This window comes from Homarus americanus, unplaced genomic scaffold (assembly GCF_018991925.1).
Source record: "Homarus americanus isolate GMGI-L3 unplaced genomic scaffold, GMGI_Hamer_2.0 scaffold24260, whole genome shotgun sequence".
Taxonomy (NCBI): domain Eukaryota; kingdom Metazoa; phylum Arthropoda; class Malacostraca; order Decapoda; family Nephropidae; genus Homarus; species Homarus americanus.
The window spans coordinates 226,781-245,829 of record NW_024721079.1 but is presented as its reverse complement, the minus strand read 5'-3'; the positions used below and the strand labels follow the sequence as shown (position 1 = coordinate 245,829).

The 19,049-nt window shown below is 43.1% G+C and overlaps 1 protein-coding gene across 1 annotated transcript; it reads right to left on the bottom strand.

The window, feature by feature from the left end:
- On the bottom strand, nucleotides 1-2,536 carry LOC121861326 (adhesive plaque matrix protein-like). The gene is made up of 3 exons (XM_042358974.1): nucleotides 2,422-2,536; nucleotides 1,412-1,472; nucleotides 1-1,219 (listed from the first exon to the last, which is right to left on the bottom strand). The coding sequence occupies exons 1-3, from the start codon at nucleotides 2,534-2,536 to the stop codon at nucleotides 1-3; spliced, it is 1,395 nt and encodes a 464-aa protein (XP_042214908.1).
- Nucleotides 2,537-19,049: the final 16,513 nt, after the last annotated feature.

Sequence of the window (19,049 nt, the reverse complement as noted above, 5' to 3'; positions counted from 1 at the left end):
TTATGCATTAGTTGGCCAAACAAGGCGAAAGTTAAGATGGATGGTCAGATAAAACTTGGTGGGCGGTAAGGATTCCATATGATCTAATCGGTCAATATCAAATGGGTGGCTGGGCGGGTTGAGGTGGATACTTGGGTGGCTGGGCGGGTTGAGATGGGTACTTGGGTGGCTGGGATGGTTGAGGTGGATACTTGGGTGGCTGGGATGGTTGAGGTGGATGCTTGGGTGGCTGGGCGGTTGGGGTGGATACATGGGTGGCTGGGCGGTTGAGGTGGATACTTGGGTGGCTGGGATGGTTGAGGTGGATGCTTGGGTGGCTGGGCGGGTTGAGATGGATACTTGGGTGCCTGAGCGGTTGGAGATGAATACTTGGGTGGCTGGGATCGTTGAGGTGGATGCTTGGGTGGCTGGGATGGTTGAGATGGATACTTGGGTGGCTGGGATGGTTGAGATGGATACTTGGGTGGCTGGGATGGTTGAGATGGATACTTGGGTGGCTGAGCGGGTTGGAGATGGATACTTGGGTGGCTGGGATGGTTGGGGTGGATGCTTGGGTGGCTGGGATGGTTGAGATGGATACTTGGGTGGCTGGGTGGCTTGGGTGGCTGGGCGGTGTGGATACTTGGAATACTTGGGTGGCTGGGCGGGTTGAGGATATGGGTGGCTGGGCGGGTTGAGGTGGATACTTGGGTGGCTGGGATGGTTGAGGTGGATGGGGTGGCTGGGCGGGTTGAGGTGGATGCTTGGGTGGCTGGGCGGTTGAGGTGGATACTTGGGTGGCTGGGATGGTTGAGGTGGATGCTTGGGTGGCTGGGCGGGTTGAGGTGGATACTTGGGTGGCTGGGCGGGTTGGGGTGGATACTTGGGTGGCTGGGCGGGTTGAGTGGATACTTGGGTGGCTGGGATGGTTGAGATGGATACTTGGGTGGCTGGGCGGGTTGAGGTGGATACTTGGGTGGCTGGACGGGTTGAGGTGGATACTTGGGTGGCTGGGCGGGTTGAGGTGGATACTTGGGTGGCTGGGCGGGTTGAGGTGGATACTTGGGTGGCTGGGCGGGTTGAGGTGGATACTGGCTGGGCAGGTGATGAGGTGATGAGGTGGGATACTTGGGTGGCTGGGATGGTTGAGATGGATACTTGGGTGGCTGGGCGGGTTGAGTTGGATACTTGGGTGGCTGGGCGGGTTGAGGTGGATACTTGGATGGCTAGTTGGCTAGCCCTGCAGGTTCAAAAGGGTGGCCGGGTGAGTTCGGAAAGGTGACTGGTGGCCGGGCCGGGCGGATTGGGGTGGATAGTTGGGTTTTAGTGCACAAAAGACATCGTTGGTTACGTGTGTGTGTGTGTGCGTGTGCGTGTGTGTGCGTGTGTGTGTGTGTGTGTATGAAAGCTACCTGTGCCCCGAGAGACTTACCTGCCCCTCACAGGACTAATGATGGTTGAGTCTTGACTCCAGCCTAATATATTAATCCCACCTGGAGAACCACAACCATTATTCTCATTCTTGAAAACTTTTTATATTATCTTTATATGTTTGTGTGAGAGAGGATGTCTGCTGAGTCATGAGGATACACTGGGAAGGTGTGGCGGGAGAGTGACACAACCATATCAGCGTTGTTTCATATTACACGTTAACTTACATACGGTACTCTGTTATGGTCAAGTAGTACAGTACTCTTAATCTGCCTCGCCTCCTCGCCCCTACTCTGTCACCCAGCGCCCACTCCACCAGTATTCTCTCTTTTTTTAGGTCTCTCGTCTCGCTATATTTCATCCTACCCAAACCCAGGCCCTCTCACCCAACCCACCATCAACTCATACCTGTTCTCTCTCTCTCTCTCACTGCTGGCTAAGGTTCGTCTGGCGTTGTTTCGGTAGAATGAGAAATAAATAGCTCGGCGTCCCTACTGGCTAAAGTTCGTCTGGCGTTGTTTTCATACGGAGATCGCTGTGGGAATTTCGAGGTAGTGATGACATCTCTTCCTTGGTGACTGACTACTCGTGATGTTCAGGTGTATGACAGATCAATCACATGGAATCTTAAGTCTGATTTATTAAACGTGGTGTTAAATCCATTTGTTGAAGGTGAGTGTTTTAAGTGTTACATGAGAGTGTTGTTGTTGTTGTGTTGAGCCCTGCATCTATGAGTTGGTTGTAGCGGTAGTTGAGGTTCGTTATCACTGCCCCCAAGACACTTAACACGAGCTAACACTGCCAGTATGACGCAGGCCTTTTCATCTTCGTATTTCCAGTGAGTGTATGTCTGTCGCAGTGTGTGTGTGTGTGTGTGTGTGTGTGTGTGTGTGTGTGTGTGTGTGTGTGTGTGTCTCAAGCCCTTCAGTATTATATCCCACCCAAGTCCACAAATAAAAGTATATTCTTACAGTTTAAATTTCTTATATATTTTTTCTTTTATACACAAACATTCTCTCGTCTTAACTTTTTTCTTCCTGGACCAAGTCTGTGATGTGACAGGGGGTATAATCATGCTGGCAGAGTAGCGTGTTCGCTCTAATAGTCTTAAGTTAAAGTGAACCATGGCGTCAAACTCATATACCCTCCCTCATCAGGAAGTCGGCGGCGGAATATCAACAAGGCTCCTCTGACAAGTCCACATCGACAGTCAACAATGCAGACGAGAAGACATTTCCCCAAATTTCGGTATTAGTTAAAGCTGGTGGTGCATAATGCATAGCCACTCCTCGCAACTTTTCAAATCCGGGATTATTTGGAAGTCTGTCCCTAAGCCTCTACAAACGCACGAGTCAGCGCAATCAAGGCACTGGGAGGGGTAGGGTGGGAGACCTTCAGTGATCAATAGACGACGGGGATGAGATGTCGATGTGTCTGATGATCTTTATTGACTCTACCCGACTGCCTCTCTCACACCATACATCCAGAGTAACTTGCTAAAAAAAAATTCGATATATACATAAAAATCAACTTATTTTCATTGTTTGTGGCCTTGCTAAATTAATATTACTTTAAAAAGTGTCCTAAACTTCACTACACACTGCGTAGAGTAAGTAGATCATAGCTCTGTGCCTTTCCCATGAACACAACGCCAGCATGGAACAGTCATTATCGTTGGGCATTACTCTCCATCACGCAATGACTCGCTCTGGGGATCTTGGGTCAGACGAACACTCGCACTCTCACATTGGCTCTCGTGACGTTCTTTCATACAAGTGAGTTTTTTGAACGTCAGTGAGGTGGGTGTGTCCGAAAGGTCCCCAACACAACCACCCTATATAATAAGGTGTAGGAACAGATATGCTATTTCACTTATGGCAGAAGAGGGTTGGACTGGGTACTCTCTCTCTCTCTCTCTCTCTCTCTCTCTCTCTCTCTCTCTCTCTCTCTCTCAGATAAAACACCATCTCAGTTTACACAGCAGAGGAATTTATGATCCTTGTTACACTAGAGGCCATGATTCTTGTACCTCTCTTGTTCACTGCTCTGTCAGGTCGTGTTGCGTTAACTTCTCCGGGTAATCATCCTCATCTTGACAATTAAATTTACCCTGCAATTATCCTTCTGCTTCTCCCCATCCACCTCCCGATTTTTTTGTTACATTGACTCCGTTTTCTTTAATTCCTTGTTCGCTTTATGGTGTTCTTTTTTTAGTTAATTGTTATTGTTTTCTTCATCAATATTATTCCTTTTATTTCGGAAGTTTAACAATTTAAACAGAAAGAAAATTAGCCTTCATAGTTGACTAATTAATATGACAGAAAATACAATACCTGGTTTTAGTCCACGATGATATTTTTGACCGCATCTTAACTGCATATTTTTATCTTATTGTATTCATCAACTAACCTAACCTAACCTAACCTAACCTAACCTAACCTAACCTAACCTAACCTAACCCAACCTTTTATACCAAGCGATAATTTCAACACGTCTCAACCCATCAGTGGTGTTCTGAGTGACCTGTTGACGACCCACAGTATTTTCACCACACGATATCAGCTATACACAGTGAGTCCTTCGGTAGGGCATCATTCCATCACTTCTGTACCTCTGTCCATTAGTGAGGGCGACAGCACTATGAGTTATAATCAGTTCTCTTGATTAGTATTGTGGTTTACGAGTTAAAAATAATCACAAGTTTATCAAGTTTATTTTTCTTTCTTTCTTTCTTTCCTTCTTTCTTTCTTTCGTTCTTTCTTTCTTCCTTTCCCTGTGTATGTATTAGTTTATTGTGTATTTCGTGATCTCTCTCTCTCTCTCTCTCTCTCTCTCTCTCTCTCTCTCTCTCCATGGTGACACGTTTCCCCCATCACCAAGCTTTTCTTAATATTCCTTGAGGCGCCACTTAATCAGCTTATCATTTCCTCGCAGCACATAAAGCCATAGACCTTTTTGGGGATCCTAGAGAGTGTTGAAGACTTATGCCACCCGACACCCGACGCTATACCTTAGTACAATATATTGACGTTGTTTCCATCTCTCCATATCAAGTTTGCTTATAGTTGATGGAAGAAACTGTAGCCTAATGGATTGAGTGCTTCCCTCCCACGTTTCTGTCATACTGCCAATGAAATATAGATTTTTATATGGTATTTTTTCCACACTTTATCGTAACTGAAAAACATAATAATTTCTGATAAAGATTTTTCTTAGATTACATATTCTTGAGTTTTTCCACACACTTTGATATTATCCAGTAATGGCCGTCTCCCCCACCCACACTGAGGCCAACTTTCTATTGTTAGGTTTTCTTCTATGGTGGAATAAAAGGTTAATTAAATGGCTTTCACTGCTAATTAACCTAAATCCTAATACATCCCCAGCCGCCTCACCTGACGTAGCCTATAATCATTACAATTGAGGACCACTTTAAATGGGGCATCATATTGAGAGACAAGAGTACAAACGTGATTTAACCCTTTGAGGACGATGATTTAACCCTTTGAGGACGATGATTTAACCCTTTGAGGACGATGATTTAACCCGTTGAGGACGATGATTTAACCCTTTGAGGACGATGATTTAACCCGTTGAGGACGATGATTTAACCCTTTGATGACGATGATTTAACCCTTTGATGACGATGATTTAACCCGTTGATGACGATGATTTAACCCTTTGAGGACGATGATTTAACCCTTTGATGACGATGATTTAACCCGTTGAGGACGATGATTTAACCCTTTGAGGACGATGATTTAACCCGTTGAGGACGATGATTTAACCCTTTGAGGACGATGATTTAACCCTTTGAGGACGATGGTTTAACCCTTTCATGGCGATGTTTTAACCCTTTGAGCACGAATATTTAACCCACCAGGACTCAAAGATTTAATCACTGCGTCGTCGTATCCGCCCACTTTCTAATCCAAACAGCTAACGTAATCTACTTCATCTCTCTAGCGGGGACAGAAGGCAGTAGATAAGGTTTCTCATGAGAGTTTAACAGAAGGAGATAATAACCTTTTAGGAATCCTCTACGTATATCAGGCAACAGATCGAATCAAAATAGGTGGAATATAACTTAAACACAGACAGTACACTCGTCGACAACAGTCCTACTTGAGGCCTCTGATACCCTGGGCTTATGAAGAGGTAAATGACGAGGTGATAGTGTTTTTATTGGTGAGTTTATACATAAATTATAATACCATCCACGATTAATTGAGGGTTTTGATTAGTTAGATTTGCTAAAGTGTTGCCAGAAGCCTATACACGTAAAGAAAAATATTAGATGCAGTTAAATAATTACGATGAAATTAATTTTTAATCTCGACATATTTTTCCGGTTAATATACAGGGTGTCCAAAAATTATTACCCTGAAAACAGTATGCTGTCATGTTGAATCAGGGTAATCATTTATGGACACCCTGTATAACTTGTTCATAATTTTAACTGATGACCAACAACGAAGATTTAAGCTAATACTAAAGTAATAAATCATATTCTTACAAACGCATAAATATTATTAGAAAACAATGTACCAAAAAAACTAGTTCTTTATAATGAGTAATTATATAAAATTGAATCGTTGAGGCGTTAATCGTACAAGAACTAAAGGAAAAGCAGACGTGTTTGGTTTTGGCTATAGAGGTGACCAAGAAAGGTGTGAGTAGAGCTTCAAGACGTGTGGACAGGTGAATCACAAGGCAGCCTCAGCAGTATAATTAATGTATGTAACCACAAAAGTCCGGTAACCTTCTCGAACCTGACAGAACAGAGAACCGGGCATAGTTCCAATGTTCGGTTTCGTATCCGGAATGCTGAAGCAGGTTACCGGACTCATTATAATTGTATATAACCAGAAAATCCCTCGGTCCAAAATATAACAATGGGTCACTTGATGAATCATTAATATACTATCACTAAATAACCAGTTAAATTCCACGTGGGTGATAATGGTAAAGCTTCCTGGAGTAAAAAATGCTATAAAGCTGTCTGATGGAACGGTAAGTATAAATAGGAATACACCTATAATTATGATTCTCTAAGCTATAAGGAGTGACAAGATGAAGAAATTTAGCACATTTTGTCGATTTGGTGATATTTTACGATATAACTTGACTGTGTTGTTTATAATGTGCTGAAAGTCCTAGCACACAAGATGGTCCTCACAAAATAGATCAGTATTGACCTCTTGTTGTTACGCAGTTGAGGGTTTTTACAGAAGTAATAACAGAGATTTTGCGATACCAAGGTCCATGTCTGTACTCAACCATCGTGTGTGTTTTATTTATTTACTGTTGTTTTATGTTTTGTTTTATTGGCTTAGATATATATATAAAATCGTTATTTTTATTTTAATTGAGTGCGGTGTTTACGTGTTTCTCTTCTCCGTTTAGACTGCCTGATAGTGTATGGGAAATATGTCCCCAACTCTCGCTTACAATAAATCATCAAGTTATAAAGTATTGCCAAGTCTTACATCTTATTAGCGTGTAATAAGAGAGAGAAGACTGAGTAAAATATCACTTAGCGTATCATCTTTCTCGTTAAAAGGATAATTAAGTACATAACGATATTAAACAAGAAATAATAACATTAGACGCCCATACACTCACTCATCTCAAGCCAAATTAACTCAGGTCACACGCTGGCTGGACTCGCTGTCAATCAAAGCCAGTCGAGGCTGAGTGAGAAGCGGACAAGTGTTGATGAACGTGAAGGCCACCAAAGAGCTTCTTCATAAGTGTTCATAGACTCTGTTATGGTCGTGCCTCTGTAGCCACCGAGGTTAGGTTAGGTTACCTGACTGTCTTACAGTTATCAGTCCCTCAACATTACATTATGATATGGTACCTACCACCCTTTACCCACGTGGTAGTGGTAGATCCTCCCTCCCCCCTCCCTAGCAGTGGTAGGGCCCCCCTCCCTGGCAGTGGTAGCTCCCCCCTCCCTAGCAGTGGTAGGGCCCCCCCTGGCAGTGTTGGGCCCCCTCCCTGGCAGTGGTAGCTCCCCCCTCTAGCAGTGGGCTCCCCCTCCCTAGCAGTGGTAGAGCCCCCTCCCTAGCAGTGGTAGACCCCCCCTTCCCTGGCAGGGGTAGGGCGCCGAAGGTCGATATTTTGTTTGACTCACAAAAATTGCTCAATAGAGATAAGAGAGAGGATTATATGTTAGGTATCATGCCCGTCTGTACATCATTCTCATTACCCAGCAGAAGATAGTAGACGCCTCGCTAATACAAACACACATCGCTTACTGAATCCACTCCACGTCAAGGCTGGTATACCGTGAACAGTGTGTGAGTAACATTCTCGGGTATTCTACCCACCGTTTGGTTTTTAGGAGACTCCATAGTTAAGGTGTCTGAAGTTAGGTGATGTGTTTCTGTAAATCTTTGTTTTTAGTCTAATTTTGTCTGTTAACGTAGATTTTTGTTGATATTCTTACCTGAGCTAATAGCCAAGCTGCCCCAGAGAGGAGAAGAGTCCGGCAGCCAAGAGGTTGAACCTGGAAAAGTTTGCTATAGAAGGTTTTATTACATTTAACGGAAGGTAAAGGTCCCTAGATCAAGAGTCCAGAGGATGTTATATTTTCATCCTGGAGTATTATGAAAAATCCGAGATAGACGGCAATTAAATGGCTTATATAACGAAAATTTATTAATTGCATATTTCTCTATTTGTTTTAACAAAAAAGACATTTAAACCACCAATATATGTGTTTGAGTGTGCTGACTGTATTCCTCCTCAACAAACTTGTACAGTAGTTGACCTGCTAGAGCCCCAAATCGTCGTTTCAAACACATAAAATTAAAAAGAAGGAAAGTGCAGTTCATGGTAGTGAAGTGCTTCAAGTAAGACATTATCACGAAAACCTGAACATTTGATGATAATATCACTCATGTATATGTGCTAACTTTAGCGTTTTTTCCCCGCCGTGTAATAATGTCACTCTTGTATATGTGCTAACTTTAGCGTTCTTTCCCCGCCGTGCCCTGAGTCAAAGGGTAGACTAATATTCTCGCTGGTTTCACGTGCAATGATTAACATCTAAAATACTATGTTGTCATTCAAGTGTGCACGTGTGTGTGTTGTTGTACTCTCTCTCTCCACCAAAAAGGGATTATTTGTGGCCTGTAGTGCCTCGTTCTCGTGTTGGTAATTTCACGTTTGTGGGTTATATAGCCACGATAACCACTAGCTCCTTCCTGGGTAAAAAAAAATAATCATTCCCCAGGTCATCCTTAAGCTACCACCTGCACGCTCGACCAACACGCACACAGACACAGACGTTAAGGTTCATCACCCACTTGAAATCATTATACTTATTTGTTCCATAAAAAAGGGAATTGAAGCTTTGGCCACATAATAACATTTTTTTTTCCTTTTATTGCTAAAAATTTGATGGATATTCATTTGTTTATGAAGAAAAATAATGGTAGGTTTCACTTTTAACACGCTGTATACCATGAAAGATAGCTAGATTACACACTCACACACACACACACATTGAGAATGAGGACATTACCACCTGGCCTCCTAATGTACAGTACCGTGACCACCACCACCAATACCCACCAACTGCACAGCTCATCAACATAACGCGAACACAGTGTATCTCTTATTCAGACTCGTGAACCCGAAGCACTATGTTGATACATTATTTCCTCTATAAATGCTTCGGATTCACGAGTCTGCGGGGTCCGTGTCTCAGTAGGAGAGGTGACAGGACTTTTACGGAAGACTACGTAAGGCAGAGGAGACGACTTTCAACTCTGTGTCTTAAGATAGCCCGCTGTATGGACGGGGATGGTCTGAAACACCTCAGTCTTGGTCACATCATTACCCAGAGATCATTATTTAAAAGAATTATGATTAATGAGTGAATTTTATCTGTGATGGTCGTCGACTCAGTGAAGGGAATTCTAAAAATGTTTGATGTGACGACGTGAGGAGAAATCTTAATTTTATATACAGTAAGAGTAATGACTTAGTTAAGGGGAGGTATGATGACTGATTAGCGTACAGGTGTCTAGTGCGCAGGTATAATGACAGATCAACGTACAGGTGTGTAATATGCAGGTATGATGGCTGATTAACGTACAGGTGTGTAGTGCGCAGGTATAATGACAGATCAACGTACAGGTGTGTAATATGCAGGTATGATGACTGATTAACGTACAGGTGTGTAGTGCGCAGGTATAATGACAGATCAACGTACAGGTGTGTAATATGCAGGTATGATGACTGATTAACGTACAGGTGTGTAGTGCGCAGGTACAATGACAGATCAACGTACAGGTGTGTAATATGCAGGTATGATGACTGATTAACGTACAGGTGTGTAATGTGCAGGGTAATGACAGATTACCGTACAGGTGTGTCGTGTGCAGGTGTGTGTATGAAGCCCAGTTGCACACGGCGGGTCAGGACGCCTCAAACTGATGCATAATACTGGCAGGTAAACCAGTTTGACTTGATATGTGCCTAAAAATAGTTTCAGAAAAATTTTTGTGCAATTATCGTTGGTTTTAGGCTCCCGTTAGTAATATTATGGTTAAGTTGCATTAATATATACCAATCACTTTATTTTTTTTTTAGGGGAATTTATGAACTTTTATATATTAAAACCAGTTTGGGCGATCTCCCAAAAACAAAAAAATCGCGGAACTAGTTCAGTAATTAGATGGAATTACCCATTTGCAAGCTTGAACATAATGAGAGACTAATAGCGTAGTGCTGCTCAACACAAGACTGAGGAGTCTCCTCCAACACGCATCTGTACCCCAGCTCAGATGACGGTATTTACTGCAAGAAATATATATATTATTCATATCACCAATGTTTATCGAGCTGCCAAACACTATCAGCCTTTAAGACTATTACCCAGCATAATGGGTAAATACGTCAAGGCAGTGGTAACATGTATATTTTTATATATTTCTGCGTCAAAATGAATCATGGCCACACGTATAGGTCATGGCCACACATAAGGTCATGGCCACACTTACAGGTCATGGCCACACATACAGGGCGTAGCCACATATTTTATACCATAAGAGAGCAGAATAGATTATTATTTCATAGTTCACGCCGAAATATTATTCTCAACAGCATGATATCAACATTTAACGGTTGGGTTGGGTTATGTTACGTCACGTTAGGTTGTGGCGACCTGTGGTGTAATGCTCGCCTCGCAAGGGACTGGACACGAGTTCCAGGTTGAAACTATGAGCAAGTTTCTTTACGCCATTTGCCTCTGTCTACCCAGCAGTAACATAAGAACATAAGAATGGAGGAAACTGCAGCGGGCCTATTGGCCCATACTGGGCAGTCCCGTTTACACCCAACCCCTATTGCTCAGATAAGCATCCATCCTATGTTTGAAGCTATTCAGCGTATTCGAGTTAATGATGATATTTGGTAACTTGTTCCATTCATCCACTACTCTGTTTCCAAACCAGTGTTTACCTATTTCGCGCCTAAATCTAAATTTGTCTAACTTAAAACCATTGTTACGAGTTCGCTCCTGGTTGGATAGTTTGAGTACCTTTGCAATGTCCCCTTTGTTTAGCCCTGACTTCCATTTATACACCTCAATCAGGTCGCTCCTCGCTCTACGTCCCTCGAGGGAGTGCAAATTAAGATGCTTTAACCTGTCTCTGTACTCAAGGTTCCTAATGCCCGGGTTTAGTCTTGTCATTCTCCTCTGAACTCTTTCCCTGGGGCCTGGATGTTAACTCAGGGTGTGGTTGTTGTGTTGGCGACAGCTTCTACATCTTAAACAAATTCACGCCTAGGTGGCCAAGGGTCGGCCATCCTCTAACACAAAGGACAACTATTATTTTGGTTGGGTTGTTTTTTTTAAATACACCTCATCATTCATATCATTATAATGTGTATTATATAAAGTGAAACCCAATGATATAGAACATAGACGAATATAAATTATAACACTTGGACCACAGGAAGATTCCCCCCCCCCTAATTAGTTCACCTGTTGAATTAAGCACCTTAACGCTTTATTGGAGGGCTCAAGTCTTCACTCTATTTACAAAAAACAATAAATAAAAAAAATATACAGATTATTTTACAACAAACTGTAGGAATATTCTCTGTAGTGTTAAAATTATTGGATGATCATTTCCTCAAAACTCTCCCCAGTCACTTCAAAGTTGATGGTGTTCTGTACAGTCAACTACTGAGGTCCGTTCGCCTCTCCTCCTGAACCACGAACCCCCGAAAGATTCAGAACAATGAACCCGAAGCAGTAGCTGATACATTTTTGTGTACCATAAATGCTTCGGATACATGAGTCTGAATCTCTCTGAGGGGTTCGTGGTTGGGGAGGTGAACGGATTTAATAGTTGACTGTACCTTTGTTGTCAATATGATGCAAAAATACATTTTTCTATAACTTCTAAGTCTTTAGTGGGAGTACCTAAAGATTAGTCCCCCATCCCCAAGTTTATTTTATTCTTAACTAAACTAACCTGTTGACTGATGCTACTTGGGTCGCCATAACCATCACTGTCTGTCAGCTGAATAATTGTGAACAAACCGACAGACTCCTCACCGAAGAGTTTACGACCATTATCTCTCTGGTGATGATTTAATGGCCTTCAACCTGACACGTTACATTTACCACTTCCTTCAGACAACAGACGCTAAAAACATAATAAAAGTCTATACAATTCGAACAAAAACAAGAAGATAAATATAACGCTTCTTCAGCCATACATTAAACTTTATGTGGTGTGGTGGCAGCGTTCGTAAGCCCATCCATCAACGATTCATATATTTCAAGCTAAGATACATCACCTGAATCAATAACACCGAATAATGCTCAACTGGACCTAGTTCTTCGTATCCGAGCTGTCAATATTCCCCGGACCACCTCGCCTTTTGGAGTAGGAAGGGGAGTTTCGCGAGCTTTTCATTGCCAGCAGTTCAGATTAATTAATATTGTAAAAAAGAAATGGTAACTGTCAAACCTCCATATAACGGATTTGGATCTAACGGAGTGATCTCTTATATCTAGTCCGTTAGAAGGAAGTGTCGTATTTAACGGACTTCGATATAACGGAGAGAGATAGGTAGAGGCAGAGAGAGGTAGAGGCAGAGAGAGGTAGAGACAGAGACAGACAGACAGAGACATACAGACAGAGACAGGTTGACAGACAGACAGAGAGAGAAGCAGACAGACAAACAAACAGACAAACAGGTAGATAAACAGAATCACCCCGTTTATGAGCCGTTTTTATCAAACGCGATAAATTTCAGACTCGGGGCGTCGCGGCGTAAATATCATAATATTGTTTTTGAAGAACCTTGTACTGACTTACTGGCTATGTCATTAAAACTCGAGGAATGATTTACTTGGCTTGCACCTGTTTATTAACGTCCTCAGCAGTTATTGAAAAAAATTTGTAATAAGTCTGTCTGTCTGAGTTTGTGATGTGTGAGGATGTGTACGTGATGTGGGTGTAGCGTTAGGGTGGTTAACTGACGGTCTTGTTTGCTGACAGTCCTGTACACGTGAGAAGAACGACCACTCTGCCACCGCTAACTGCGTGTGGCACTAAGCTGTGGTAAGCAGAAGGTGTAGTGGTGGCGGTGGTGTGAGAGAGAGGACCAACCCACCCGAGTCAGACAGTATAAAATTGCTTCTGTTGTTCTTATAGCTGTCGTGTGGTCGAGGTTCTTATCCCAGCTCAATGACAGAGGACAGATCGACTTGTGTTCGTTTCCTAAGAGAGGAGGTGGGAGAGAGGAGGGAGCGGAGGAAGGAAGGAGGTATAAGAGAGGAAGGAGGGGGGGAGAGGAGAAGTGAGAGAAGAGAGGAGGAGGAGAAAACAGAGGAGCCTGGAGACCACTTACCTTGATCACCTGCCAATTACTCTCTCCTGCCCACCTGTCCCAAACTCTCTCATTCTCTCCTTCCTTTCTCTCACATTTTTTCCCTCTCTTTTCCATGCCCCCTCTTCCTCTTCCTCTCTTTCTCCTGTCCCTTTTTTCCTCCCCCATCCCTCTTTCCTTTCTTCTTTCTCTCATTATCTTTCCATCATCCCTTCTTCGCACTTTTCTCCTCTCACTACTCCTTCTACTTCCTCCTCACTCACTCACTCACTCACTCACTCACTCACTCACTCACTCACCCTTCCACCTCATCACACACAATTCTCTCTCTCTCTCTCTCTCTCTCTCTCTCTCTCTCTCTCTGTTTCCTTTTCCCCTTCTCATCTATTCTTCACATCTTTCCTTCACCTCATTTACTCATATTCCTCTCTCCTCCTCCTCCTCATCCTCCTTCTCCTCCTCCTTCCTTCTCTTCTTCTCCCCCTCCTCCTCCTCCTCCTCTCCCTCTTTCCTCTCCTCCTCCTGAGAGTACGGAGAAGGGCAGGGTGTTTGAGAGAGCTTAGTGAAATGATTACTAGTGATCAATATCTCAAACCTTCATCTGGGCCTCTCTCTCTCTCTCTCTCTCTCTCTCTCATTAACTTCAAGCATCCTTATTTACCCTAAATCTTTCTGCCTCGTTAACCTACATCATCTTTCGTTAACCTAAATTCTGCTTCGTTAACTTAAATGATTTATCGTTAACTTAAGTCATCTCACTTAATGTAGCCTGGTTAAACTTAATTATCACTCGTTGAACCTAAATCATCTCTAGTTAACCTAAATCACGTGTCTCGTTAACCGAATTCCTCTCTCGTTAACATAAATTATCCTTCTTTAATCAGATTCAATCCTTCGTTTTGACTTCACGATGACCATAACTGCCTCTTGTTTTGACTTCACGATGACCATAACTGCCTCTTGTTTTGACTTCATATTTACTACTGTCTCGTCTGCCTTCCTCGTCACCACTGCCTCTGTCAACACCACACTCAGCTGCCTGCCTTTATCGACTGGTTGAACCTCCACAAAACTCACTACCACACACACACACACACACACACACACACACACACACACACACACACACACACTCTCCACCGTCTCCATCACTCTCCAAAAAATCCAGGGCAGTTTAGCTTGCGGGTCTCGTGAGTGGGTAATGGCTTGGTGGAGGGGTGGCGAGCGTTCTAGGGATCAGAAAGGACTTATAGGACTTTGGAAGGGGATCTGGAGGGATCTCGGGCGGCGTGACCTCGGGGATATGATGGCCGCCACCTCTTGAATGTCAAATGTGTCGGAGCGTCCTTCAGAATACTCGCCAGGGGTGATGGATGACTGGTACAAGCTGTTGGAGGAGGGAGGGTGTGGGTGGCGTTGGAGGGAGTGAAGGAGGGTGTGGGAGGCGTTGGAGAGAGTGAAGGAGGGTGTGGGAGGCGTTGGAGGGAGTGATAGAGGTGGGAGGCGATGAAGGAGGCGAGGAAGGCGTTGGATAACGTTAAAAGTAAAGGAGGTTTCAGAGATACTTCAGAGAGGTTAGGTTAGGTTAGGTTAGGCTAGGTTAGGTTAGGTGATAGATATCTAATAAAATTCAGATAACAATCGAAAAAATGCATTTTTGGTAAGGTTTATAAATTAGGTTTACTGAGGCTAAATGAGCAAAATAATAATAATACTTAATATACTTAATGCATATAAGAACATTTAGTTTTTACTGGTGTTCCGCGGGTGATGAGTGTGTGGACAAGCGGCCGTCATAACGATCGCCTCACGCCCTCTTCCGGCCCGTTGAGTAATCAATTTGAAAATAATTGTTATCTCTGTTAATTTCACGCTTGGGTAGATTTTGCGTTCTGCTGGCCTGTAAGGGGACTTGGGTGCCTGTGAGGGGACCTGGGTGCCTGTGAGGGGACCTGGGTGCCTGTGAGGGGACCTGGGTGCCTGTGAGGGGACCTGGGTGCCTGTGAGGGGACCTGGGCAACTGTGAGGGGATCTGGGTGCCTGTGAGGGGGCCTGGGTGCCTGTGAGGGGACCTGGGTGCCTGTGAGGGACCTGGGTGCCTGAGGGCCTGTCTGCGCCCTAGGGAGTGAGTGGGAATTGATTGTATAGTAATCTTAGCGGATGGAGTGTGTATAGGTGTGTATAGGTGGGTATAGGTGGGTATACAGGTATATTCGCTGGTAACCTGTGGTTTAATGGTCAGCATGCTCGCCTCGCAAGCAATCGGATCCGTGTTCGATCCCGGGCAGGATGAACTATTGGCAAGTTTCTTTAAACTATTTGCCTTTGTCTACCCAGCAGTAATTGGGAACCTGGATGTTGATCGATTTGCGGATCGTGTTCCGGGGTAATGGTTAGCCAGTGCAGTTGGCGAGTTCTCCGGTCTTCTCGGACTATTCCTTGACAGTGAGTCATACAACTCGTTAACTTAGGGTGTGGCCCTTGGGCCGGCCATCCTACAGCGAGGGGCAACCATTATTATTATTATACATTCGCTAATCTACACTAGAGTAGATAGGATAAATATGGCGTATCTCGTGCCAAAGGTTAGTAGTAGTGGTGTGGTAGTGATAGTAGTAGTAGTAGTAGTAGTAGTAGTAGTGTGGTAGTAGGAGTGTCGTAGTGTTAGTAGTACACTGTAGTGTGGTAGTGGTAGTGCTAGTAGTATTGGTAGTGTGGTAGTGATAGTAGTAGTAGTAGTAGTAGTAGTGTGGTAGTGTTATTAGTAGTGGTAGTAGAAGAATCGTAGTGGTAGTAGAAGAATCGTAGTGTTAGTAGTACACTGTAGTGTGGTAGTGGTAGTGCTAGTAGTAGTGGTAGTGTGATAGTGTTAGTAGTAGTGGTAGTAGAAGAATCGTAGTGTTAGTAGTACACTGTAGTGTGGTAGTGGTAGTGGTAGTGCTAGTAGCGGTGGTAGTGTGGTAGTGTTAGTAGTAGTGGTAGTAGAAGAATCGTAGTGTTAGTAGTAGTGTGGTAGTGATAGTAGTAGCAGTAGTAGTAGTGGTAGTATGGTAGTGCTAGTACACATCATCACTAAACGCAACACAATACTAACATCATTATTATAACATTGCACTAGTATAAGCTAGGCAATTGCAGGCGCTCAAATCCCTCTGGGTAGCAAAGGTGCCAAAGTGCAGGCACCAGTCTGGTGGCCCTCCTTTGAACATTTCCAATCAACTGACAGTCCCTAGTATATCTCGGGAACCAGACGGGGTGACAGTACTCCAGACGGGGAAGCACTTCATTCTTGAAGACCGTTACGAAGGACGTACCGTCTCGGTATCTGAACGACCTTTTTATAAGACCTAATAATTTATTTGCTTGATTCACCTTTTTCTCACAACAGAGCCAGTTCATGCCCAGTGTTTCCAATAGCAAGTTCCTTCGGCCTCAAATTTGCACTAGTTCCCCTTCAAATATAGATTTTCTTTGACAAAATTAATCTGGAGTAGATTATTTTCTAGGACTCATATTTATAATTATGAAAGGGGTAACTAAAGTAATCGGTCATTGTGTCAAATGCCATTTGTAAACCTTACGTTACCATCCCAGTGGTATTCCCGTAGATTTATTTCGTGTCCTGATAAAAGTGAAAGTGGGTCCGAGCACACTGTATACTAAGCCATTGGTGCACAAGGAGGCAGCATGGCCGGTACTGATCTCTACCACCTTCACTTCTCCAGTTGTAAACATAGGTTTCCATTTACACCCAGGGGTGGATCCATGGGGTCCTGGGGGGTACGGACTCCTCCTATTCATCCGAAAATCCCAATACTTTTTCTTTAAGCCAATATTGTATTCAGGCATTTTTGTAAAGTAAAACGTAATTACTATTGATCTCAGAATATCTCCCAATATCAATTGCACGTGGCTTCAAATAGCCTCAAATTGCCTATGATACTGGTCAGATTTCAAAATATATTCTAGGGGGTTACAGCCCCCCCCAAATGCTCGGTGGGCTCGCTCTGCTCGCTATTTAATCCCCCACCCCCCCGCCACAAATTCTTGAACCCCTCGTGTGAAATTCTTGGACCCGCCCCTGACAGCTGGGTGAACTGGACACGCCTGGGAATCGAACCATTGATCCCTGGAACAGGAGAGTCAGAAGAGAGCATTATCCACTTGTCTGCCGCACAATTGTGTCCTGATATGATCATATAATCAATTCAAAAATATATTTCAGTTGAATTAGATCCCTTAAACTCGATTGGTAACTTGGTGTATAACTCATAAGTATTGATCTTCCTGTTGGCTTGTTCCTCAGGATAAACTTCCTTCCAAAGTAAATATGAATTATTTGAAGAGAAAAGCCCACAATGGTAGACGTAATATTTAATCCAAATAGTCTCGGCGACAATTGTCGCCATCCTCAACGGAGTTGCAGATAGTGGCTTGCATTCATCACTACAAAAACCTTATAATTATCCAATACGATATCACCTGACCTAACCACCTATCCCCATGTCCCCATACCAGGTCAGGTATTATGGGCGTTCACATACGTCAATAGCCCGTCCCTTATCCAGTTACGTACACTTTTACATCCTCCGTTACGAAGAACATCCATCGAGCGAAGCATTCTGAAACTGGACCTAAAGTGGTGAAGATTTTAGCTGGCGCGGTGAACACTAGATACCACGAGAGGGGGTGGAGAGGGAGGAGAGATGAGGAAAAGAAATGAGAGAAACGGGGTGGATGAAGGGAAGGGAGGCAACGGGACAGGGAGAGAAGAAGGGGGGAAGGAAGAGGAGGAAAGGATAGGGGTATAGTAGGGAAAAGGATGATAGAATAGAAAGGGATAGAGTCTTGAGAAAACTGTGAGAAGAAAAAGGAGGAGAGAGAGATGATTGATAAGAGGGGAAATGGGAGACGGTCATAAGGGATTCAACACAGCACAAATAGGCATATATAGATATACAGAAAGATAACGAACGGAAAGATAGATAGATAGATAGATAGATAGATAGATAGATATAAAAATTACAAACAAAAAGATATATAAACATAGATTGGAGAGAATCAATGAAGGGGGGGGGGGGGTGCGGGGATTACTGAGAATGAATTAATGAATGAGAAAACACGAAAAGAAATAAAGATAATGACAGCCACAACATAGCCTACAGTCATACTAGACTAAGAAGATATGCTATTACTGTATACATTTTCATTAAAAAATAATTGCTAATGCAAAGTCCTTTAACTCTCATTGTTATGATAAATCTTGTAACCTATAAACAATTAATTTTACTGAGCGTGTATTACGTGTACCTTCAATGCAATTGTAAACTATAAATTTAATGATACATGATAGACAGACATAGATAATGGAAAAAAAATCGTAATAAAGTATCAGTAGTCGATTTAATTCGAGAAGAGCTCAAGAAAGTTTATTCTTTGTTATGTATTATAGAAACTGCTTCTATTTGAGAATGAAATATTTCTTTTATTTTTTGTTACAACAACGAATACGTTTTATACACTAACATTTCGCAACTATGACACAGGTGTAGTATTTCCTCTTCATATGTGTTGGCCGTGGCCTCAGCTGATGGCCGTGGTGCAGCGCGGAACTTGATGCTCCCTCTGGAGGCGTGTTGTATTGTCTCATACTCTGTAAGGCTTTGACTTCAACTTCATGCAGCATAGAAACACATATATCTAATTTCAAAACCACTATTCATATTCATTTCAACATTATATTTTTATGGTGGCAATAATTTGAAACATATTAG